Below are 24,843 nucleotides of genomic sequence, written 5' to 3'. Positions count from 1 at the left end.
TTTTTACGGATAGGATTAACTATTGCTTTTTTCCAGTCTTGTGGTATTTGTCCTTCTTTAAAGGAAAGATTAATAATTGTTTGTATCATTGGGCAAAGTAAACTGCTTAGTGAAGTCATTATTTTGGCTGGGATAAGATCTAACGGAGAGCCTGTTTTGATGCTACTTATCAATGACAGGATTTCCATATGACTGGCTTCAGGAAAAGGCGGTCAGCTTAACTTGACTATTGCTGGAAGGTGTCAGGATGCATTCAGCACTGTCCCTAGAGTTATTGGCCATAATAATTTTGTCATAGATAGCATCTATTTTGTTTTCAAAGAAAAGAGAAATGTCATTAAATAGGGATTGGGAGAACTCATCAGGACTCTCGCAGGCTGAGGGCTTCACAAAAGTCTGTAGGATCCTGTACAACTCTCTTGAGGAGTTCCCGGCTTCTGCTAGCTTGATGTCAGGTTATTTTTCCTGGCTAGCCTGATGTTTTTATAATAAGAAGATAAAGCTTCTGAATGATTTCTTCTGCTGTCTTCAGTATGGGTCTTTCTCCATACTTTTTCTAACCTCCTACAGTTCTGCTTTTCTATTCTGAGCTCTTCCGTATACCATTTCTCCTGCTTTGATGTGGGGTGCTGTTTCATAAGTTTCAGCGGTGCTAGGAGGTCGACTGCTTCCCTTAGTGCTAGATTGTATTTGGAAAGAGCTGATTCTACATCATCTGTAGCTATTATGTGTGGTTCTTTCCATACTTTCTGGATCTCATCTAAGGTGACCCTTTGCCATTGTCTGCGCCATATGGGTGGAGCAGGGGGTTGTTTAGCAGGTTTGGCTAAGCCGGGGAGGGTAAATGCAATTAGGCAATGGTCTGACCAGTTAACTCGGGTCGGTGGATGACTACATATAGTAGGGCCGTTAGAAAAAATTAGGTCTAGAGTGTGTCCTCCTGTATGGGTGGACTCCTTATTCTGCAACTGAAATCCTAGCTGGGCAAGGTCCGATAGCAGGGACCGAGTGTCTGGGTGGTCAGAGATGTCAGCATGAACATTAAAGTCCCGTGGTAGGAGAAAGTTTTCTTTGGCTTTAAGATGTTGTGCTATTAGCTAGGTTAGAGAGAGGGAGAAACCAGTATTGGGCCCAGGAGGACGATATATCAGAGCGCCTTTCCAGTTTTCCGTAGAGCCTGATGTTATCTTAAATATCATCACTTCCATCAATGGGCAACTGCTCTGCTCAATTAAGGAGACTTTTAAACATTCTTTGTATATTATGGCTATTCCGCCTCCGATTTTTATCGGGCGGTCGAGCCTTAAGATTTTATAACCTATTGGGATTCCAAGTGTTATGGCCGGAGTGGTGTGTGGCTTTAGCCATGTTTCTGTTAAAAAACATATTTCAGGCTTGGTAGTATTAATAAGGTCCCATATCTCAAGATGGTGTTTTGGAAATGAACGAACATTAAGAAGAAGGCTTTTCAGTTCCTTGGGCTCTGGATTTCTACTAACCAAATCTCCAATGCAAATGGTGGTGGAAGATGCCTGAAATCTGCACTGAAAACATGAGAAAGGACCTTCCGGACATGGCCATTGGTCACGCATACAGCCCCCTGATCCTTTAGGTTGTAAGCTGAGTAGTGCTTGAGATGTGTACCTGATTCTGGTGTCCTCCAAGAGTTCCATCATAAATCAGTCAGAGTGTATAGCCCCTAGCCCGATCCAGTCGCGGACGGGCGCAGACGGGCCACTCTTTGGCTACTCGTCGGCTCCTCTGCGCGCGAACGCTGCGCGCTCGGGAGGGGGCGAGGGCTAAATAGTCCAGAGAAAAGCAGGCACTAGTGCGCTAACTGCTCAGGAAATGCCCCCACAGGAAGTGCCTGGCTCTCCCTGACCCGCCCTCCGCGCAACGGTACTGGCTACCGTGTCGGACCAGGGCGGGCAGGAGTGAAAGACGAGCACAGGCTTCCTTTGCTGACCAGAATTATTATTCCTCCCCCTATTGAGTCAGGACTGGGAGCAAGGTGGCCCAGGTAGCGCAAAACAGCAAGTATGGCGTTTTTAAATGAGTGCTGACCGAGAGAATTTAATGTTTTTTTAAAAAGTGTAAATTTCACAATTAAAAGTCCATTTTCAATCAACAGAACAACATCGTTTTTAAATCAACAATGGTTAAAATGCAGGCAATTCTCTTCACACAGCAATTCAGGCACAGCGCAAGGCACAGTTGTAATCCCTCTGGCGAGCAAAAGTGATCGGGGACTCTGCCACCGTCACCCTACTGTCTGCTCATTACTTCAGTAAGCCTATTTTAACGTGCCTGTATTCAAGTTTCAACCTTGAGACCAGATACCACAGCAGGGTGACCATCAGCCAAATAGTACCGTAACAGCTTGAATAATAATAATTCACAATTTTTAAAGCGCAAACTTAACTCCATTTAAGTCCCTTGATGCTGAGCTGAGCTTCCGCCGATCGAACCAGGAGCCCCGCGCTCTGGCCGCTGCACCACACCTCTCCTTCCATATTGATGGAGACATGCTTTTTGTGCTTGGAACTATATTTGCTTGTCTTGCGCAATTTCATATTTATGTGTAATTCAGTGTCTAACCAGTTTGTTCCTCTCACTGTAAGAAACACACCGTAATAGTGTGATCTAGTTAAATTAGCCATGTTAGCTGCCGTGTCATTAATGAAGAGTTCAGCTTTGCTTTAAGTTGTGTTCCAATATATAAATAAATATATTACAGCATGGGGCCCGGTGAGTAATGCCCTGGTTTTGTTCTGGTGTGGAGCTAAAGCTCACTGCGTGACTCTGGTGGCGAGGATGACTTACGAGGAGGTAATGTAATGTGTGACCTAGAGCGAATGGAATATATAAAAAATGTACAAGTGTGCAGTTTTAAAGACACTAAAGAGCTCACATAGAAGTGTGGTGGTGGTGACATCTTCCTCAAATGGCATCAAGCCTATGATTGGAGAGGGAGCTACCACCACTGCTCACTCCACACACTGTTATCATTTCCAGTTAGGGAGTGGCAGACTCGGGCTCAATTTTTCTATTACCAATAAGATAGGGCAATAAGACGAGTTGAGTCTAAGAGGTACAGGGAGAAAGATAAAAGAGTGAAAATGGACATGAACCACAGGAGGTGAGGAAGGGAGATTTTGTTAAAGTGTTGGAGGATCAATTATATGAAGGCAGTGTGTGCAGAAGGTCTCAACTAGTGCTGCTTGACTTCTGGTGTATGTGCTATGTTGGCCTTGCTCTTTTTAAGTCCTTGACTAATCAGCGTGTTTGCTGTCTTCTCAGTGTAGGAGCACTTGTCGGCCTGTCGATAGCAGCGGTGGTCTTGCTTGCCTTTATCATCACGGTGTGTGTACTCTGCTACTTGTTCATCAGCACCAAACCACACAGTAAACTGGACACGGGTCTAAGCCTTCAAGCACCAGGTATGATCGTTTTTATCTTGTTTGTTTTTTGGAGTTTCACACATCAAATGATCATCGTCCATGTTTTTGTAAAAATTAGGACGAACTTTGTGAACTTTATAATTTGCATTAAAGGATGAAGTGAATTCGGTTGTAGTTCTTCAAATAATAAACATTCACAGAGAGTTATCGAAATATATCCTTTTCATTCACTCAGTTGTATGCCGCCATTTTTGTTATACCGTTTTGTATAATTCCTCAAAATGAATGTGGGAAAAATGGATTGTTGGCCTACAAGAGAGGGGGGCCCTAGTTCTCATGGTAGTAGTGACTGAGCTCCCACAAGCGCCAAAGGGTTATCACCTAAGAGTAAACTGGTTTCTGCAAGGGATTCCAAGCTTTACTTTGTGGTTTGATTCAAGCAGCGAGGTCTGTTTCAAAGGAACTACCGGGTACAAGAACAACAACGAAATTCAACAACCATACAGTAAAGAAATAGAACACACACGCTTTTTAAACCAAGTTTAATTAATTAAAAAAAATGACTGAAATAATAAACTGGCTTGGAAATAAAGAAAACCAAACACAATGAATTAAAAGGGGTCTTTAAAGCAAAAAACATTCAATTAAAATTCATAATAAATCAAAATTCCAGTGTTAATCCACGGGGTGCGGTAGACCAGCACCGAGGCAGCTTCTGCAGTAGACCTGTCATGGACTTTAGCCAGGTAAAACCGTGCAGTTTATCCCAGTGAAATTCTTAGAATCTTTTATCAAGGTCGGAAATACTCACTAGGGCAATGGTGGAGGCTGCTGAGCTAACCACTGCTCCACATAACATCAAGTGCACACCAAGATTGGAATTTACCATTACTTAGACCTTCTTATTCATAACAATCAAAGTACCATCACTGAGAGCCCCAAGCATGAAAATATCCTTAACTTCAAATCATTCCTTCTGAACTAGAAAAATGTGAATACTTAACTATATTATTAATGTTATTAATAACTAGCAGCCCGCCCCAGCGTTGCCTGGGGCAGAAAGGGGCTGGGGGCAGTACACCCGCTCCTGCCCCGACCCCCTCCCGTCCCGACCCGACCCCCTCCCGACTCCCTCCCGCCCCCACTCCTCCCGCCTGCCCCTCTGAGCACACCCGCTCCCCTCCCGTCCCGACTTCCTCCAGTCCCGACTTCCTCCCGCTCCGACTCCCTCCCGCTCCGACTCCCTCCCGCCCTGACTCCCTCCCGCCCTGATTTCAATGTTTACATTACCTGAGCTGCCGCTCCGCTCCTCTTCGCCATGACGCGCCCACGCTCCTCAGCTCCATGTCCGCCGCGATTTCAATGTTTACATTACCTGAGCTGCTGCTCCGCTCCTCTTCGCCATGACGCGCCCACGCTCCTCAGCTCCATGTCCGCTGCTCCAACACGTCATCATCACGTACGTCGTCGCATCGCGTCACGGCCAGCGCTAGGTCCCGGCCGGCGCTACTTTCAGGGGGCTACTTTGTTTACAAATTTAATTTTTTTAATTTAATTTTTTTTAAAATTTATATAGCCTATGTCCATCTACACACCCTGACATTTTCAAAGATGTATCGGGTGTGTAGATTGGCGCTGTGGTTCCCGAGATTACCTTGCCAAAAGGTGCAAGTTCTCTCTTTATAATAGTAGTATAGATAAGATAATGAAACCTAATACTAACTATGAACCCAAAACGTGTTATATACCTAATATTGTTAATTAAATTACCTTCAAAGAAAGTAGATAACTTTTCCTCTTACACTAATTGTAAATATGTGTTTATATTTATATCAGTTAAAATAAATACATTAAACTGAATTAAATTAAATAGGGAACCATGTCTCTAAATTCATTTATATTTAGCTAACCTTTAAACCATGTATTAACTTGCTTTAAAAGATTATGATCTGGTGCAATGATGAAGTAATATTATAACTCAGTAACAGCAGTCGAAGTAATGCCAGAAGTTAAAATGCAGGCAGGGAAATGGTGCTAAGCATCTGGCATTTTCCTGGTAGGCAGGAAAGACTGGGGCTGGTTTTGAAGTGGTGGGGCAGGGTTTGTTACTGATGGCCGGCTTTGCAGCCATGCACAACATCAGCCGTCAAAAGCAGCAAACAAGCATTTCTAACATCCTGGGCCAGGCAGTGCTTCCCCAGGGGCCGGCCACCCATCCTGACAACGCTCTCTTCCTCCCCCCAGGACTAGTCTGAAAAAATTGCAAGTGCTACCTTCGGTTCCCAGTCCGAGCCTGATAACATCACTAGCATCACAGGCCTGGGCCAAGGGGTCCTCAAATACAAAGCCACTGATTGATATGAAACCAGTCTACTGCAATGCAGTTACATTTTGTCGCTCTTTCTAGGTCGAGCCTAGAGCCAGCACCCATGCTCTGCTCTGCAAGACTTATTGTAGAGGAGTAGGGAATAGAAGCCCCACCCACTCTTGCTCATATTTGCCATTGGCTTGTGGCATTGTCCGTCCCCAAATGCTGGCTTCTGATTCATCAATAGGCTTGTTAGTGGCTCCTTAGTACCGCCTCCTCTTCCTTTGTCACCTCCCATGGTGACTGGCCCTTTTACTTCAGTTGTTACACGGTACGTGTTATTTAGGCTGTGAGCACTATTTTCTTCAATAAGGTTCTCCTACTGCAGGCACAACATGCTTTGGTGCCTTCTTTACTTCCCCTAACCCTCCCATTGTCATGCCTTCTTTTCCCCTCGTTGTCCGTGTCTTCTCATTTCCCCTCGCCCGCCCGCCCTCCTGTTGTCCGTGCCTTCTCCCCCCGACCCGCACGCCCTCCTTCCCGTTGTCCGTGATTCTTACCATTTGCATTGCAATAGGTCTCGCGTAAATGCAAGACCTATTGCATTGCAAATGCTTGTTTATCACAGTCCCTACATTTTAAGGATTAATCTAGTTTGGAAAACAGGCAACCATTCTAGCTCTATAAATTTAACAAAGCAACTGCATCTCTCCTATCTATGGTGTGCTAGTTAGGGTTTGTTTATCTCCCAGGCACCTCCTCAAGAATTTATTTTTTGAACTGTGTCAGGGAGGGCAGGGTCCTGACGAAGAGGCAGCCTGTTGAGTGTTCCCCTTCCCTCCCATGCACCTTCAGAGAGATCATTCCTAGGGTGAGATTATTGGGAAAGTAGGAAAACAGGTGGGAGACGGTTGAGGTTTTCTATAAAAGAAAATTGGAACAGTTCCTCAGTGGAATTTTGAAGCCAGTAACCCTAGGGGGCGCGTATGTTGTGCATGATTTGAGGACAAACCAACAAGAGCTGTACGTAAAAGAGTTCGAGTTGCCTGATATGGACTCACAAGTTAAAGATTGTGTGGCAAGTTAGCAGGGCTGAATGGTAATGCAGTGATAACATCATACTGTTCCTCATCACATCCACGAATTCTCTCACTGTTGGGAGTATGTCAGCATATGGACTATAGAAATGTCGTCAACAAGATATTGTAAGGGTAAGTACACACACACACACAGATATTTGTGGAGAAGTGTGGCTTAATGAGCAGAGCGGCAGACCCTGATGCAGAGGTCTAGCCCGGGACCAGGGTTCCATTCCCCGCCTCGGCGGGTTTTGGGCTCAAAATTCCACGGACCTGATAATTCTCGCTTCGGTGCCTATTCTAATCATGGAGTCCCACTCTGCAACTCTGGGCAAAAGCTTGCTTAATCTCCACAACGGCCCCCACAACACTAAGGATGCCTGGCCTTCACCCTGGGGGTGCCCAGGAGTGGACGCCTCACAGGGAAAGCCAGGATGGGTTCCACAGCGGTATTCGTACAAGCGCCTTGAGACCCTTGCGGGTGAGTAGTGCGCTATACAAGTATCAATTTACATATTTAGTTAACCTACAAATGTGTGAAATTAAGTATAGTTAACCCTCCTCGTCTGTATACATTTAACATGTTCATAGTTTTTTACCAATGTTTTTACCACGATATTTTACACTGTTTGTGAAGTCAGCCATTGGCTATTGTAGTACTGCTTGGGTATTGGAAACAATGCTTTGGGGTGGAAGTGAAGGCATTTATTTTCTCCTGGCAAGAAGTAGGAGCTAAAAATCTCTGCTAAATTTAAAAGCTGATTGACTTTGTGTTTCCGACATTACTTGCCCAACATAATGTATGTAGGCTTTGTAGGCTTGTGTGTGGGAAGAGTAAAACTTTTTGCTAAAAAAAAAAAATATTCGGTAAGTAATCAAGGCAACGTCTTCCATTCAACTTGAGCCCTAAGAATAAAAGTTATGCTTTTCTCTTAATCCGCAATGGAAGATATGCTTATGGAAATATGTATAAAAATATTTTCACTTTTCACGCCCATTGTCTTTAGGGATAAAATGTATTCATCAGCAATCTGAGTTTTGACAGATGGATAATCTACTAATATATTCATTTAGTCGCAACGCAAGCGTAAAATAATGTTTTTCTCATGATAAGAAGACTGTATAAGTGTAATTGCATGTCTTCTACTTACCGTCTCTTGGCTTAACTGACACATCTAAAAGCTCCTGGAACCTGCAGAGACCAGTCTAATAGCTCACTTAGGTAATCCTTTATAAATCTGAAATCTAGCAAAAGTTGAAGCATTGCATTAGCCGCCTGACTCCGTTGGTGGCTGCTTTGTGGCATAAGTAGCAGTGTTTTTTCATATCGATGAGTGATTTCTATTTTTATATGTGCACAACACAAAATGCACAGTGCACCTTTATCTTTATTTTCTCCTGTGATTTTTATACAGCCTTGCCACTCATATTGTTCTGTTTCATGGTAGTGGTATTTTATAATATACACACAACATGCATCTACTTCTTGGTTACGAGTCAGTGGCTCTCGTGTACTTTCAAAGTAGCACAATTGGCATTTTAACTCTCAGAGGAAGACCATAGAGCCCAGTCTTAAAATTCAGAACTTTGCAGCATTGCATGGGTGCAGGTTTCAAACATTTAGGAATTTTTTGAATTTTTCCAAGAGTACTCCTGGTACCATGCAGCCCCTGCAACTTGCCTGGAATACCTCTGGGAATCTTTTGTGAACTCCTGTGTAAATGAGAAAGGCATTCAGCATAAGCAACTGTACAGGGGTACAATGAGAGCAGTGGACAATTATTCCAATAGGTACCCTGGTAAATTACCCTGGTAGTTACCCTGATAAAACATCTTATCATAATTCTATCAAAACAAACCATTAGCTAACTTTTCCGACCATAGTTCGGGAAATACATAAAGACTGAACTCTTCTTGAAAGCACCTTTTGGAATGTGGGTTATTGGTAGGGGCAAATGTAGGTCTGCCACTGGCAATAAGGCCAATAACACATGGTAGGACACAGCATAGGTCTTAGGAAATTAATCCTATGCTCAACCCTTGGTAGCTTGGCTGCGAGCAGGCAGGTTTAACTTCAAAACAGGTACTTAAAGCATTTAAAAATACCAATTCAGTAAATAATTAAGACACAACACATTATAAAAATCCAAAACCAATTTATAAAAAAAAATATATATCTTTAAAATGACACCAAAACAACAAGAATCCAACATAGGGAACCGTAGATAAGAATATTCAAAGGTTTAGACAAATATAGCACTTACAAGATTATAGCACCATATAGGGGTAGCGGCAGTTTCTACCCTCACTCTTAGAATCTTTTCTGGAGCTTTTCGAGGAACTGCTGTTAACTTCCCTGGAGCGGACTTAGAAAATGTTTCTTTAGCACTTCAGAGGGGCAACCCAGGAATCCAGGCCGACACACAATGAAAGGCAGGTGGCTTGGCGGTCACTGTCTCTCCCGGTCACCTTTTCTACGACTTGGAAAGTTTTCTGGAGCTTTTTCTCGCTGGGTCTCTCGATGCTCTTCATGTAGCCGAATCCGGTGAGGGTTTGCCAGCGTCAGATTTCTTCTAGTCCCGGTCAAACTCTGGAAGTTGGACAGATGGAGCTTTTAGCAGGACAAACCTGGATGGCTTGAGCGGCTTGCCGTTGAAGCAGGCGGCCTTGCTGGCCTGGTTGAGTCCGTCCATTTATGGAGCTTTTTTCCAAAGTTCTCCAAACTTCTTTAACTTCTTCCTGAAGTTGCACAAGGTGTCCAAAAGTGTCTCAAACTCACTCCAAGGGTCTGGAAGCTCCAAGATGGTCCTTGAAAGTTGAGGACTTCAGTTTTCACATTCCACTGGTACAAAATCCTTCCAAATCCACTGGTGGTTCTCCAAGGTGCGGATTTAGGTGGTGATGTTCCAGATGAGCTCTTTAAAACCTGTAGCTTTCAGAGAGTCCGCTCTTTAGTTCTTTTTCAGCAAAATAATCAACAGGGCTGTAGTTTCAGATAGTGAGGTTTCAGATGTCAGGCCTTAGAAATATTTACACAACAATCTTCTCAGCTTGCCAATGTCTTGCTTCAGTAAGTTTCAAGCAGCAGATCTGAGAGGCTCTGCCCTGCTCAGATACTCTTGACCCTCACTTCTCTGGGTCAAGCAGGAGGTCACTGCTGACCAATGGGAGCAGGCTAACTCCCCAAAATTATGACCACATCTTCTAGAGTGTGGCATTATTTTGTCCCAGAGTGCACCAGATCTTCCAAATTCATAATGGCTGATTTTCCAGCAGAGTCAAGATCTGGCTAAACACCCCCCAGGATGGCTTATTTACATAGACTCTCCCCCTACCATCTGCACATACCTTCCCTAATCCTAGGTCTGGTTGGGGTCAAACGTGTGGAGTGGAGACTGGCACTGAGGCCTTCCCTCTGCCTTTGAAGACCATGGTTTATGACTCCTCCCCCTGCTCTGCCATTTCTGCGTGGCAGCATACTGCCCTCTCAGCAGAGCTGGTTAACCCCAGGGGCTCCTTATCACCTCTTCAAGGCAGCCCGGCTAATCCACTTAACTCTGACGAATCAGGACATACCACTGGAAGGCTGAATTTGGACTTACAAACAAGAAAGTCTTATAACTTCTTGTATGTGCACTTTAGGAGAAATTCAACAATATGATATTGTTGGATTTATTAATTCCATTCGGGGAAGTCTTTGATTGGTATTTCTAGCCTTTTCCTATCAAGAGTTATTAGTGACTAACCTCCTGTCATGTTAACTTATGTGGCCCAGAGATGTTTTGTAATGCCAGACACCGGTCCTAGGAAGCTTGTTTCCGGTCCAGGGAAGGCATGGCTTGGCAGTTCGGGCTGGACTGTTCCCATGAGGCACAGGGTCAGACTGATTTGCATATGGCCATGTCTGAACTGGGGTGGCAGAGTGGGCTAAAGAACGGTGATGGATTAAACCCAGATCTGTTGACTGGGTGTGAGTGTTTGATTGGTTCAGATGCTCCGTCCATCACCACCCCCTTTTGTACCACAGAGATGTTTTAAGGCATGGGCAAAGTAGGCTCTGGCCCAGGGCCCCAGCTTTTCAGGGGCCCCCTGATAGCCTTCTCAAATGTCTGCCTGAGCCAACTGTGTTGTCCAGACAAACCAGCCCTGATACACTTGAATGGTTCTTAAAGGTTGATTGTTTGAATACCATGATTTTTAATGTATTTTTAGTAAGGGTGATGTGTAGAGAAATGTTGTGTTTATGTTTTTTAAAAACATGGAACAACCATAAAAAAGTTTTGTTTAGATCGAAACAGTGCCTCCCTTTTGATAAATGGAAGAGGGTCACACCGATTATTTTTAAGAACATTAGTGAGTTACTGCTGCATCACAGTTTTGAAAAAATATGGCACTGTACTGCCTTCTGATGCACGCATTCTGAATGTTAGATGTGAAAGCTTGTAGAACTTGCAATTAAACCTAATGAGTGGCACATATTGATTTGGTTCTATTGCATATTACATCTCACCTACTTTATTTTTCAGCACATTTTAACAATAATAAAGCAGGCATATGGTCTCTACTATCACAACAGCCGCCAAAAAACGAGTAATTTCCGAGAGCATCTTTCTCTACAAGGCTACATTTTTCAGTAATATATTCCTACAAGGACGACAAAGACATTCAGTCCTGTTCACACCCACATTCCACTTACAATGTAATTTTGATGGTATGCCCTTCCCCGCTGCCTTCAGTCCTCTTCAGCTTTTTTGGTGAAAGTACTCCTGACTAGAGGACCTAAGTTGGGGGGTCAAGCTTTTAGTGTTGCTGCTGCAAGACTTTGGAACAAGCTACCTCTGGAGCTGCGACAGATAAACGATCTCTTGCCCTTCCGTAAACTGATAAAAACTTGACTTTTTCCAAAAATCTAACCTCTAGCTGTTAAGATCACAGTTGTCTATTACTGTCTTTTCAGATCACAGTTGTCTATTTCTGTTTCCTCCCTCTTTTAGCTCCAGGATGCCCAATGGGTTGCAGTGCGCTTTACAAATCTTGTTTACATTACATTACATTACAAGCACCGTAGGCACCTGTTGTGCTCTGTTTCCTGAGACTCTGACATGTGTGAGAGAAGCTTGCTTGGTGTCTGTCAATGTGGGGAGCCAAGTGTGTGTGTGTGTGTGTGCATGTGTGTGTGTGTGCATGTGTGCGCGTGCTGCGTGTGTGCTACCCATACCGTTCTTGTGAAAGTGAGGCCTGCTTCTGCCTGTTCTGTGTTGGGAATGTGGGAAGTCTTTGTCCGTCTTCATTTTTTCATGGACATGTGCTCGTGCTGCTGCCCATATTGGTCTATTTGTAGATTTATATATCACATCTTATCACCCGTAAGAGTATCTCAGTGCTGTTCACGGACACAGAGAAATTTTGCGACCTGCCCAAAATCACAGCATATTGGGCCGATGATGAGACTCGAACCCCGAACCCTAGCTCCTGAGTTGCCAGCTCTGGCTGCTGTGCCACATCCTCCCCCTGGTCTATTGTTTGTGTGGAGGGACTCCACAAGTGTAATCCTTTATTTGCTCTGTCAGTTCTGTCTCTGAGATAAATTTTCACTGGTGATGCCTATTTGGTGCCTGAAGGAAGCTTAGATTGTTGTTGCCCGTTCTTTTTGTGAGTGTCTTTTGCACTACTGCTGTCTGGGCTGTCCAAAGGATGTTAGCTCTGATGTTGTCTCTACTGTGACTGTTCTGTTTCTCAGGCAGGCTTGCACTGTTGCTGTGTTAGTGTGTCCCTTGTGTAAAGGTTTTGTGTCCAGCATTCCACCAATGCTTAAACACACCAGATGTGTTTATCCCTTAAAGCTATTTGAAACATGCATTGCTAACCACTTATTTTGTGGTTCTATTACTTATTTTTGGGTTATTGAAGTGGATTGTTTGCAATGAGAACATTTGTTACTGGCTTACAATTTTGACATCCTTAATAGTCTGTAATTATCTAGTCTTCAGAGTGCTGTATACAAGATAAAGTATTCATCTACTCCATGGCTAGATATTTTCCCACATTAGTACTTAAAAGATAGCTTTATATATGCTTACATGTCCTGTCTGATATTTAAGCATGCAATCACTCTGCAGGATAGTTCTTCTCCCTCATTTTGAGACTCTAACCTGTAACAAATCCATACCTTGACGTGTACTTTATCTGTAAGAAGCCTGAGCCTGGGAGAACTGGGTAAGCGGTACTCCTGTTTGATGGCTCAAGTGGTAAGTTTTATGTAAACTAAGTTGCAGGTTGTGTGTCGGATATCTCAGCCTGAAAGATTTCTTTACCATAGGGGTTACCTTTGCTCTCAGAGAACTGAGCCTGTACATTATGGGTAACCTGAGGGATAGATTTGCATTCCGATGCTTCAGCATATAAAGTTGATGTAACCTGAGCATAGCAAAGCCGTTAGAGGACTGCGTCTGTAAGATCTGTGTTATTAGAGGGATGCACTGCTGTTTAATACCTAAGTGATAGAACTGCTGTATAAAACTGGAGTCTATGAAATCTGTGTAAAAAGTGTATTAGACCTGTCTGAGGTCTGAACTTGTACAAACTGTGTAACAAGAGGGATAGCTAAAAAACTTTGGAAGATCTCTACAACTCATTGTCGTTGATACCTGAGCCTGTAAAGCATTTACACCCTTGGGTGTGACAGCTTTCCTGTGTGATTGCTGAGCCTTTGTTAAGATATATGAAACCTAAGACAATGCTTTCCTATTGAAAGCATGTCTGATTTGTGTTAAAGGAATGATTAAAAAGCTGCTTGCAGTTAGCATTAATTACCCTGAAAAGGCTGCAATACATCCCACATTTTTAGGTCTCGCCTAGACGAAGCAAAAGCAAAGCTTTTGCGTCTAGGGCGAGACAACTTATGCAATCACTTTCAGGGGAATGTAGACAGGAGACTGTCACGAGCTTCTCCTGCCGGAGATTGTAGCTCGTGAGCGCGCACGTCGCCGTCCCTGATATTCCCATGCACAGAAAGGCTCCCGCACGCAGACGCACATACACACACTGCATACACACACACACACGCACCCCCCTTAAAGAAAGGCTCACGCACGCATGCGCACATACACACACTGCATACACACACACGCACCCCCCTTAAACAGACACACGCGCAGACAGATACACGCACGCACAGACACACTACAACAGACACACGCGCACACCCCACCCCCACTCACCCCTCCTCCTCCTCAACACACTCACCTGTTCTGGCGGTGCTCGGCGGCGGTTCTGCCTCTCGGGCGGCGGTTGCCCTTTGCGGGGCTCTCTCACCACATGAGAGCCCCGCCTTCCCCATGCGCCCGGCCGCTCTTCACCTGGTCCCCCATCTCGGGACCGGGACTCGATCAGGAGCCCTCGGGGCTCCTCGGACAGTGGCTTCTCTCTCGCCGGCTGCCCAACCGCTTCCGGGTCGTTGCAGGCAGCGTGGCGGCCCGGCGGGAACTTGTTTTTTATCCATTTCAAGGCGAAGCAACTACAGAAAACCACCACTGACGTCTTTTAAATGGTGTGCGCTGAGCCGCGATCTCATAACCCAAGCTCAGCTCGTTTTTTAACGTTGCAAACTTTTCAAAGTTTGTGAAGCCTGGTTTTTAGATGTGCCAATGTTATGACGTAAACACTCAAGAATGTCATCGTATGGTGGTCAAAAAGGGGTATTCACGAGCGGTCATGAACCTTGGCCACCCTGGCTGATCATTGCCCGCAGTCAGGCCTCCTCTATTCTCTCTATCCAGCAGTCTGACTCCTTCAGTGCTGTCTGCTCTCGTCAGTGCTGTCTGCTGTCCCTGCTCGAACCTCCATCAGAGCCACTTCTGTTTCTTGCATGCAAAGTGACACTTCAGTGGACTGTATCTGATGGACGGTTGCAGGTAGCAGTGCTTCTTTGCCCATCCCTCCTGTCTCTTTTACTGGCTCACGAGCTGCACCACTCGCAGCAGAGCATCCTTGTGCCGACCCTTAGGAATGCACATGTCTTAGGCAAATGAACAGCTACAAGAACCCCCTTAATTACCAGGGCGTGACCTATGAGCAGTGTGATCCTGGAGCATCACTAGTGAGCGCGGCGCCACCAGTGCTTCTCGGTTGCTCTTTCATTTACTGTGAGCCGAAGCTCTTATGCTGATATCTTCTCTCTCACTCTACTTCTTCCCCCCCTCCCAACTGCAGTTACGTGTTCTCTTCCCCCGCCACGTCGACGGTCTCCTTCGCCATCGGAGCCCTGGGCATGTTGATGTCACTTTCCCTGTACCGGGCACAGGTCGTGCCGGGTACAGGACCACGACCATTGAGCCGTGCCACCATGGGACCTGCAGCACCAAGGACAGGTGAGGAGCTATCGAGTGCATTCACTCCAGGCCACAGAGCCAGGGTTATACCATCAACTCAGGGTGGGGGTGGTCTAGCCTCGACGGGGCCCACGCAGCATTCATCCTTGGGCGGTTGGTGACATGAGGGCTCAAGGTAAAAGCTCTAGCCTTGAACAGGGTAAGAGGTTCTAGCCTCAACTGGACAGACGTGGCATTTCATTTTTTGGTGGCTGGTGATTCTAGTCTTGACCAGGTCGACACGGCCTTTCATCCTTTTGAGGTTGGTGACTCGAGGGCCTTCTGGTAATCTATAACTTTACAAAAAGTATGAATAAAGGACATGTTTAGTCTGTTCGCTACCGTGCAAGTGGCCACCGTCTTTCTTCACAATATGCCCAATTCTGCGACCATAGAGGGTATTCACCTGTTACAACGCATTTTTTACTCCGCACTACCACTACAACGCGGGCATTACAACGCATACCGTTACAACGCATTGCGCTGGGGGGCGCTCTAGGATAAGAGGTAAGTTTAATTTACTATCCAACACCTTCCCTAGGGTCCACGGGGACTGGAGTTAGAATAGTAAATTATACTTACCACTATCCAGCACCCCAAAGCGCTATGCGTTGTAGCGGTATGCGTTGTAAATACCGCGTTGTAATGGTACGCGGAGTAAAAGTATGCGTTGTAACGACATACATCCCCAGAGAGTTTTCATATTCAATATGGTTTTACTTGTTCTTGTGAGAGATTTTGCAGTCAAAATTAACAATCTGCACAAACCCATCATTCATGTTAATTCCTGAGAATCCTATACTGATTTGTATTGTAAAAAGCAGTTGCATAAATAATTAAAAACGTAAGTAAATATGTATTGAACTGAGTGCATCAAAACATCCAGCATTTGTATAAACCTGCTACGGCCTGCCAGTGTCTGCAGCGCAGACTACAGGATAAACAGTGTGGTATGAAAGTATGGTGCAAACGTGTCGATAGATTCATTAAACTGGACCATTAAAAAGACCCAAGATCCGGTCTGATTTATTAATTTGCATTTGAAAGCACCGATAGACCATACATAGGAGGCTATTTATAATTTAATGAGTGACTGCGATGGTGACCCACCATTATATTGATTTTTAAATATTACCACAGAGAAATATTGTGACCAGAATATGGACTAACAAAATATTGTGAAGTTACGTGAGTATAGGTTTACAGTACTTAGCTTAAATTCTAGATATCATTGTTTATCAGTATATGCTTCCTTCACGATAATCGGATAGTACTTAGATTACGACCTTTTGGCCAGAATATTGCATGCCAGTCTTTTTGTCATACACGACTCTGGCTGCTTCACCAGTTTAGGGGATTAGGATATGCGACAGGCACACATGCCTCCGCATTCTTTGGTGATTTTTTTGATGTGGTGAGATCCGAACCCATTCATTGCACATTTTGCGCTGGAGGCTTATGTAGGGCAAAAAACACAACCTGTAAATCCACAACACATTTTGCACATCTGCATATGCTGTATGTGGGCCTGTCCATGCAAACAATGCAATGTTGTCATTATAAAGTCTATCCTTGCTGCTGTTTGCGACTTCTGATTTAGTTTTTTTTTATTCCGCCTTTTTGGTGAACTTTTGCATATTACTTTTTTTGCATACGACCTTTGACCTCTTACATACTACAGCTTTTTCAACTTCCCATTTCCAGTTGGCACTGGAATATGATATAGGTCTAGTGGAAGGCATCAATCATTATCTTGTGTTGCTGCTTTCAGCTCACATGACTGGCCAAGTCTGCCTCCCCATCCATATTGGAAGTAAGTATGCCTTTATCTCTTGCTTGCTTGGTTAACTGGACGATTGTGCTTGTTGTCAATCACTACTAACATGTTGCAGTCTTGACTTTTTGATTCACCGATTTTTAAAAAGACAAAAACATTAAAAAACAAGCATTTGCAATGCAATAAGTCTCGCATTATTAAAGTTGGAGCTATTGGTGTTGCATTATTTAGCAATGCCAATAGCTCAAACTTTAATAATGCAAGACCTATTGCATTGCAAATGCTTGTTCTTAATCTAGGCATTTTTTTTAAAATCTTTCTTTTTAAGCTTACTGATGTTCAAATCTGTCTTCTATGTTTTTTAAAATTATTTGTATTTATGCTTTTGACATAGAATTAAAGCAAAAACATATTGCGACACACATCATGACATATCATATAGTAAAGACCTTCATTTATTTATTTATTTATTTATTTTGAAAGTTTTATATAGCGCGAACAAGATCTTTACAGATATCAGAGCGCTTTACAAAGCCGGGAATACCAACAAGAGAGTGAATTTAAACATAATAAGTGGTAAGGGTAGGTACGTGAGGGAGCAAATTAGTACAGCAAATCAATAATATAAATATAACAGTTAAAAGTGTGCATAGATAGTCGGTAGCATCAATAATACAGGTGAAATACATAGTAATAGAGTTCGAACATAGTAATACAGGTCGGTGTAGAGTCTTTCTAGATCAATGCTCAAAGGTCAGGTGTATTTGGCCATAAAAATAGCTTTCACTTCTTTCTTAAAAAGTGTAGTGGAGGAGATGAGCCTAGTTTCAGGAGGGAGTGAGTTCCAGATCCTGGGTGCCATTCCTGAGAAAGAGCGTTTATAAGTTTTTTCCTTCCGGAATCTTCGAGGTTTTAGCAGAAGATTGTTTGTGCCTCTGGTGTTTCTAGAGCTGCCAGAGATTGACAGCTTCTGAGTGAGGTATCCGGGAGAGCTCAGGTGTAGAGCCTTGTGTGTCATGCAGGCGATTTTCAGATGTATTCTGGCTTCAAAAGGCAACCAGTCTAGTAATTTCAGGTCAGGGGAGATATGAGAGTGCTTTTTTGATCCAGTGATGAGTCTCGCTGCAGCGTTTAGGGAGGCTCTTAGGGGTGCAGTAGTGGTTAACGGGAGACCGCAGAGGGCGGTGCTGCCGTATTCAATTCGCGGGATGACTAGTGCTTGTACTGCAGTTTGGAAGTCTTTGGCTGGTAGGAAGGGTTTAAGTTTCCTTAGGGTATTGATTTGGAAGTTCGCTCCCTTAGTAGCCTTGCTGATATGATGCTGCATGTTGAGATTGGAGTCGAGAGTTATGCCTAGGGATTTCGCTGAATCCACTATAGTGGGTTGTACATTGAGTGCAGTTAGCTGTTTAAGCCAGGTTTGAGTGGTAGAGATCTTCGCTGGAGGTGAGATCAGCAGGAATTCTGTTTTTAGAGCATTGAGTTTGAGATGATTATCAGCAAGCCAGGATTGGGTGCTTCTGATCGTAGAGTTCAGGAGTAAGATGTCATTGGGGGATTGTAATTTGAGATATAGTTGAGTGTCATCTGCGTACATGTGAAAAAGTACATTGGATGCTTGAAGCAGGGTGGTGAGAGGTTCCATAACTAAGTTGAACAATGTTGGTGAAAGGGAGGATCCTTGGGGGACACCTAACGAAACAGGTCTTGGAGAGGACATCAGGTTGTTACTCTTGAATTTCTGTGACCTGTTGTGTAGAAAGGAGGTGAACCATTTGAGAACAGTCCCGGAAAGACCCATTCTTGTGTTCAACAGATCGAGTAATTTCTCATGTTTAACAGTGTCGAACGCTGAAGAGAGATCAAGAAGGATGAGGAGGCAGGTATCCCCTTGATCTAGGATTTGAAGGGCGTCGTCGATTATGTGAGTCATAGCAGTTTCGGTGCTGTGACCTGCTCGGAAGCCTGATTGATGAAGGTTGAGGAGATCAAACAGATCAATGTGTTTAGTCAGTTGTAGTTGAACGCATTTTTCCAATAATTTGGCGAGAGTGGGAATATTGGTAATGGGACGGTAGTTGTTTAGGTCGGATGGGTGGGCAGTAGGTTTCTTTAGCAGAGGTGTGACTTGTCCAACTTTAAGGGAGTCAGGGATGGTTCCTTCTTGGAGCGAGCTGTTGATAATCTTAGTCCAGAGTGGAAGGAGTAGTGGGGTGAAATCTTTGACAGCGTTAGCAGGGAGGGGATCCGTGAGGTGATTGGAAGGTTTCAGGGTGCTGAGCAGTTTGCCTATTTCTTCTTTGGAGTAGGTTTCAAAGGTTGACCATGTAGCATTGTTTTTAGGACCAGTGGGTGTTATACAGTTGAGTGTGGTGTGGAGTCTTGCGTCAGCGCGGAGATCACTCTTTATGTTGTCAGTTTTTTGGGTAAAGAAAGCGGCGAAGTCTTCACAGGAAGGTGCTTCGTGCAAGGTACTGAGAGGTTGGGGTTGTTCCTTGGTTTGTGTTCTGATTAACTCAAACAGTTTTCTTGGGCGGTTTTTTGCTTGGTCGAGCTGGAGGCTGAAGAAGTTTGCTTTTGAGCGCTTTATTTTCCTGAACTAGGCGTTTCTCTTTTTCTTCAGGGTTTTCAGGTGCATTGCAGAGGGAGCTGCCCTCCAGGTGCGCTCTGCCATTCGCATGGCTCGTCTATCTTCATTGAGACTCCCGTCGTACCATGGATTGGAGATTTTAGCGGAGACTCTTTTTAGCTGCATAGGAGCAGCCTCATTGATTATTGAGGTCATGGCGTTGAGATAGTGGTCAGTCAGGGATTGTACATCTGTAGCGCCCGTGGGCGGGAGTAGGATGTCGCGTCTGTGCGGGGGTAAGGAGACTGGGTTGAGTTTTTTCAGGTCTCTTTTCCAGACTTTAGGTCTGGAGGGTTGAACCGGGTTGAGTTTGACTTTTTCATTGATGTGGAATGTGACACTGTGATGGTCTGACCAGTCACAGGGTTGAATAGACTCAAGTTGAGCAGCGTCCTTTTTGGCGATGATAAGGTCGAGGATAGAACCTTTCTTGTGGGTCGGGCTGTTGCATAATTGTGTGAGATCCAGGGCGCTGAGGAAGCTTTTGAGACTATTTACCACCGCATCATTAAGATCGTTCCAATGGAGGTTGAAGTCACCAAGGTATATTTGGGTAAGCTGTCGTCCTGCGTTGGTTGAAATCAAGTCCATCATTTGTTGGGCGAAGATGAGGTGGTCTCTGGGAGGGTGGTAAATGCCATGAAGAGAGCATATCGGTTTGCCCTCACTGATGATATCGAGGCAGATGTATTCATAGCAAGTTGGAGAGGGTAGGGAAGGCGCGGAGACTTTCAGAACAGAAAGGCTGTTCCTGTATATGCATGCGATTCCGCCGCCTATCTTGCCAGACCTGTCAAGCCTAATAATGTGGTAGTTGGGGGGAACCAGAATGTCCATTATAGGTGTAGAAGATTCGGTTAGCCAGGTTTCAGTCAGGAAGATTAGGTCAAGGTCCAATCTTAGGATGAGATCAGCGATGGCGGAGGAGTGTTTAGAAGCCGATCTGCAGTTTAGGAGAGTGCATTTGAGACGGGGTGTGTCGGGAGAGGAAGAGGGAGCTAGAGAGAGGGGGACTTTTCTAAGGTTATTCGGGACGGATAATCTGTTGTTTAGAGTGGAGGGTCTATGGGGATTTGAGAGTAATGTGGGAATGGGGTGGTGCGAGGTCGAGGTGGTTGTGAGGTTTAGGGGTGCAGGGTCGTAGGAGCGGAGGAGGGAGAGAGTGTCGAGCTCTGAAAGAGGGTTGCATGTGCGACGGGGGCGGTTGTTGCGATTGTGGGCAGGGATCGCGGTCCAGTGACAACGGCGGGTGCGGTTGTTGCGATTGTGGGCATGGATCGCGGTCCTGTGTGAGGGACGTAGCTTAGGTTCGTCGTCAGGACGGGAGGAGAGCAAGTTGAGAGGGGGGGTGGTGGTGAGTGAGGTGAGTCTAGGGGGTGTGGTGAGTAGCTCTTTTATGGTGTGCATGTCTTCTTTGATGGTGTGAATTTCTTCTTTGAGTTGTAGGAGGGAGGCCATAATCTTGTCCAGCGTGGGATAAGTGTTTGTGCTGGGGGTGGAAGTCATGGGTGGGTGGCTGACCTGGGACTTATCGTGCGGATGGGGTGGAGGGTTGGTGTTCATGCAGGGCTCCGTGATGTCATCGTACGGGTTGGTGTTAGGGAGGGGGGGGTAAGGGGGTGATGAGAGTGTATGGAGTACGGAGGAGGTTGGTGGCGTAGAGGAGGGAATTCGTGGTCGGCGGAGAGAGCGGGGTGGAAGTGGAGTGTATGATGGTGGTGATGGGGAGCCTGAAGGGTAGTGAGGGCTGAGAGTGGGGGGGGAGCTAGGGTTGGAGATGGTCCTGTCATGGGGAGGGGGAGTTAAGATAGTAGAGGTGATGTGGTCTGCATGGTTAGTTAGCGTGTGGGAGTGGGGGCTGAGAGAAGGGGGGGACAGAGTGTGGGAATTGTCGCTATGTGTGTCGTTCTGGCGCTGAGCCAGGTTAGGGGGGTTGTGGGCGGGGTCTGTGATATCAGGGGGGAGAGGAGGAGTGGGAGTGTTATGGATGGGGGTCCCCGGGACGGAGGTGTGGGGGCGGCTGGTGTAAGATGGGGAGCTAATTTTGTCTGTGATCGCGGAGTGTGGGGTGGTTACAGCCGGTGGGTGATCGACTGGTGTGGTGGGGGAAGTGGTGATGTGCATGTCGTTCTGGTGCTGAGCTAGGTTAGAAGCGTTGTCGGTGGGGGCTGTGAAGTCCGGGGTGATGTTACTGGAGGGGATGTGAGTGGAAGTCCGATGGTTGGAGAGGTTCTCTTTGAAAGTGGGGAACAGGTTGTCTAGTAGTTCCAAGTTCCTGTCTGTGGATTGAATTAGGACAATCCCGTTATTGTAGATCGTAATGGTGGTTCTGCCTAGGAAGAGTTGGGATGGTGTGATGGAGAGAGTCAAGCCATGCGCGGATTTCCTGGTGGTGGAGACAGTGAGTAGGGTGAGGAACGTTTTTCTCCATTGAGCTCTACGAGAGGTGTGGAAGATGATATCGATGTTCAGGGATCCATTGACCGGAGAGAAGTAAGTGTCAACAAAGGGGGTTTCAGGGTGGGACCTCAGGAAGTTGTGTTTAAAGCGTTTAGCGGCTTTTTTGGTGAGTGCGGGTGGGTAGTTGATTTTATATGTGTGCTTGCCGATGGGCTCCATGTTGAGATGGCGGTATAGGTGGGTGTGGGGTTAAAAGTGGGTGTGGGAGGGTGGACAATAGTGATACACATGTGCAAAGAACAATGCAGTCAGTAAGTTACATGGTACACACTTGACAACAGTGAGTAGCAAAAATAGCCAACATATAGAGGTAGCAATGTGCAAAGAACAATGCAGTCAATAAGTTACATGGTACACACTTACACACTTGACAATAGTGAGTAGCAAAAATAGCCAACATATAAAGGTAACAATCTGTGCAAAGCAAAATGCAGGCAGTAGGTTGCGTGGTACCCGTGAGACACTAGTGAGTGACAAGATAACCAGAATATAGAGGTAGCATTGTGTGCAAACCAAAAATAAGACAGTGAGAATGGGTGCATACAGGAATAATACTAGGAATGGGAGCAGGTTACATAAATGTAGCGGGTTCTATTTGAGCAATTGGTAGGTGCATTACAGGAGTAAAAAGTGAAGTCGGTGTCAGTAGCAAACGTGCACAGAGTATAGTGTAGTTATATTACTGAAATACCTGAATCAAAAGTGACAATAGTAATTAGTCCAAAAGAGAGTGGTCAAAAATCGATGGGGTACATGGATCAGTAACAAGATAGAGCTGCAGCATAAGTTATATGTTGTATAACATAGTGAGTAGTCAGTAATGAATGAGGTACATGAGTCCGTAGCCAAAATACTGAGTAGTCAAATAGTGTCAAATAGTAGTCAAATAGTGAGTAATCAATAACAAATGAGGTACATGAGTCAATAGCCAAAATACAGTTGCAACCAAAAATTATATGAGGCCAGAAGTGCCCCTAATGAGCAGCCAAAATATATGAGGTAGCAATCGGTGCCTACAGGTGAAGAAGTGTAATGTGCAGGATACAATTAGGAATATAGACATATGAGACCAAAAGTGACCCTAGTGAGCAGCCAAAATATATGAGGTAGCAATCGGTGCCTACAGGTGAAGAAGTGTAATGTGCAGGATACAATTAGGAATATAGACATATGAGACCAAAAGTGACCCTAGTGAGCAGCCAAAATATATGAGGTAGCAATCGGTGCATACAGGTGAAGAAAAAGAGGAATGTGCAAGAAACAATTAGTTTCATGACTCATATATATATTTGCTATTTATGTGCATCCTCAGTTGCCTCCCCAGTCCCCCCTCCACTCCCACATCAAATGTCTGGTCAGTAATGATCAGTCCTCCAAGTTATCAGCCAAATACTCGTCCGTACAAACCATTTTCATCCATATTTCCTCTGAAATGGCCCATTCCATCACGTCACTCCCACAGGATTTTATATCTGGTGCTGTCACCCTCAGCAGTCTGATTGCTATTTGCCTTTTCGCCTGCCTCAACAATGTGAACCTGTACTGTATTCTCTTCCCTTTGAGCAGATCTGTCTCCTATGTTTGACACACTGAAACTGTAGTCCTTCTTCCTTAGCCAGGAATTCATATGGAGAATTGGATCTTGGAGGCGTGTAATTTGTACCACTTATTAAGTCTGAATCTCTGAAACATAGGTCCACAATAAGCGGGTATGAAGGAGCTGAAATTGTACAGTAGCGGCTGGCGTTAGGGCAGAGTGGGAAGGTGGGAGAAGGGGTGCAGACGAGAGGGGGGCAAGAAAGAAAGAAGCAAATGAAGAAGAAAAAAAGAACTTCCCTGCTGCCTGAAACCCGTCTCATCGCCGGTCTTCTGCTCCTCTCGTGGCTCCACTGCAGGCAGAGACTCCCAGCCTGCCCTGCCCCACTCCTAGGGACTCAGGCCAATCCTGAAGATGCTCTCATGAATGAGAGCAGCTTCAGGATTGGCCTGAGTCCTTCGATTGCGCTCCCAGGGTTATTGGGATCCTCTGCCTGCTGTCTCCAACCCAGCAATGCAGCTTGGGCTGGAGACAGCCCAGTATGGATGTGGGTTTGGCTGGCCTGAGATGGCCATCCAAACCCACGTGCGCACTGATAGCAGTGCCTACTACTCCCCCTTGTGACTTGCCCTGCAATGGCCCCGCCCCAGGACACGGCACTTAGAAGTTGAAAAATAAAAAAATAATAAAACTGTTTGAAGCTGCTGGCGGGTGGCTGAAATTGGATATTAAATAAAAAAAATATTCTGAACAGGGGCCCAAAAAATATGTTTGGCCTGGGGCCCCCAAAATCCTTAAGATGTCTCTGATGTGGCCTCGGATTTGCAATGGGGAAAATGACTTGGGACATTTTTTCAGCACTAGGGCATACAAAAACATATTTTATAAGTACTTCACTGATTTCTACAGGACCCCCAGGCCATGTACAACTAGGATAGCCTTTAGGAGTACTTAATCTGTAGAAATATTGCAGATCCTCCCTCTACAGTGCTCCTAGCATCAAAGTTGAATTTGAGCAGCACTTTACCACAATGGGTGGAGTGAAATGTGACATTTCATTTAACCTAGGGCATATAAAACTCACATTTTATAAGGGTGTACCTTATAAATATCTGACCCTCCACCCCTGGGTAACCTAGAGGATACCCTGGGGGTTCCTATTATGCCAAAACATTGTAGGTTATCCACTTTTAAGTGCCTCGAACCCCAAAGTTGAGTTTGAGCACAATTATCTTTTTGAAAGCAGTCCTGGAACACAAGACTGCTTCAAACTGACCTCAGGC

The 24,843-nt window shown here is 45.1% G+C and overlaps 1 protein-coding gene across 1 annotated transcript in view; it reads left to right on the top strand.

The window, feature by feature from the left end:
- Positions 1-24,843, top strand: part of SHISAL2A (shisa like 2A) — a 552,893-nt gene that overhangs the window by 285,758 nt on the left and 242,292 nt on the right. The window contains exon 2 of the mRNA XM_086936192.1: positions 3,301-3,440. Coding sequence (XP_086792318.1) covers positions 3,301-3,440 — 140 coding nt within the window. The remainder of the gene's footprint in view (positions 1-3,300; positions 3,441-24,843) is intronic.

The sequence above is a fragment of the Lissotriton vulgaris genome, chromosome 1_1, assembly GCF_964263255.1.
Source record: "Lissotriton vulgaris chromosome 1_1, aLisVul1.2, whole genome shotgun sequence".
In the NCBI taxonomy this organism is placed as follows: domain Eukaryota; kingdom Metazoa; phylum Chordata; class Amphibia; order Caudata; family Salamandridae; genus Lissotriton; species Lissotriton vulgaris.
Note: the sequence above shows the minus strand (reverse complement) of the source record. Positions and strands in the feature narration are given on the sequence as shown.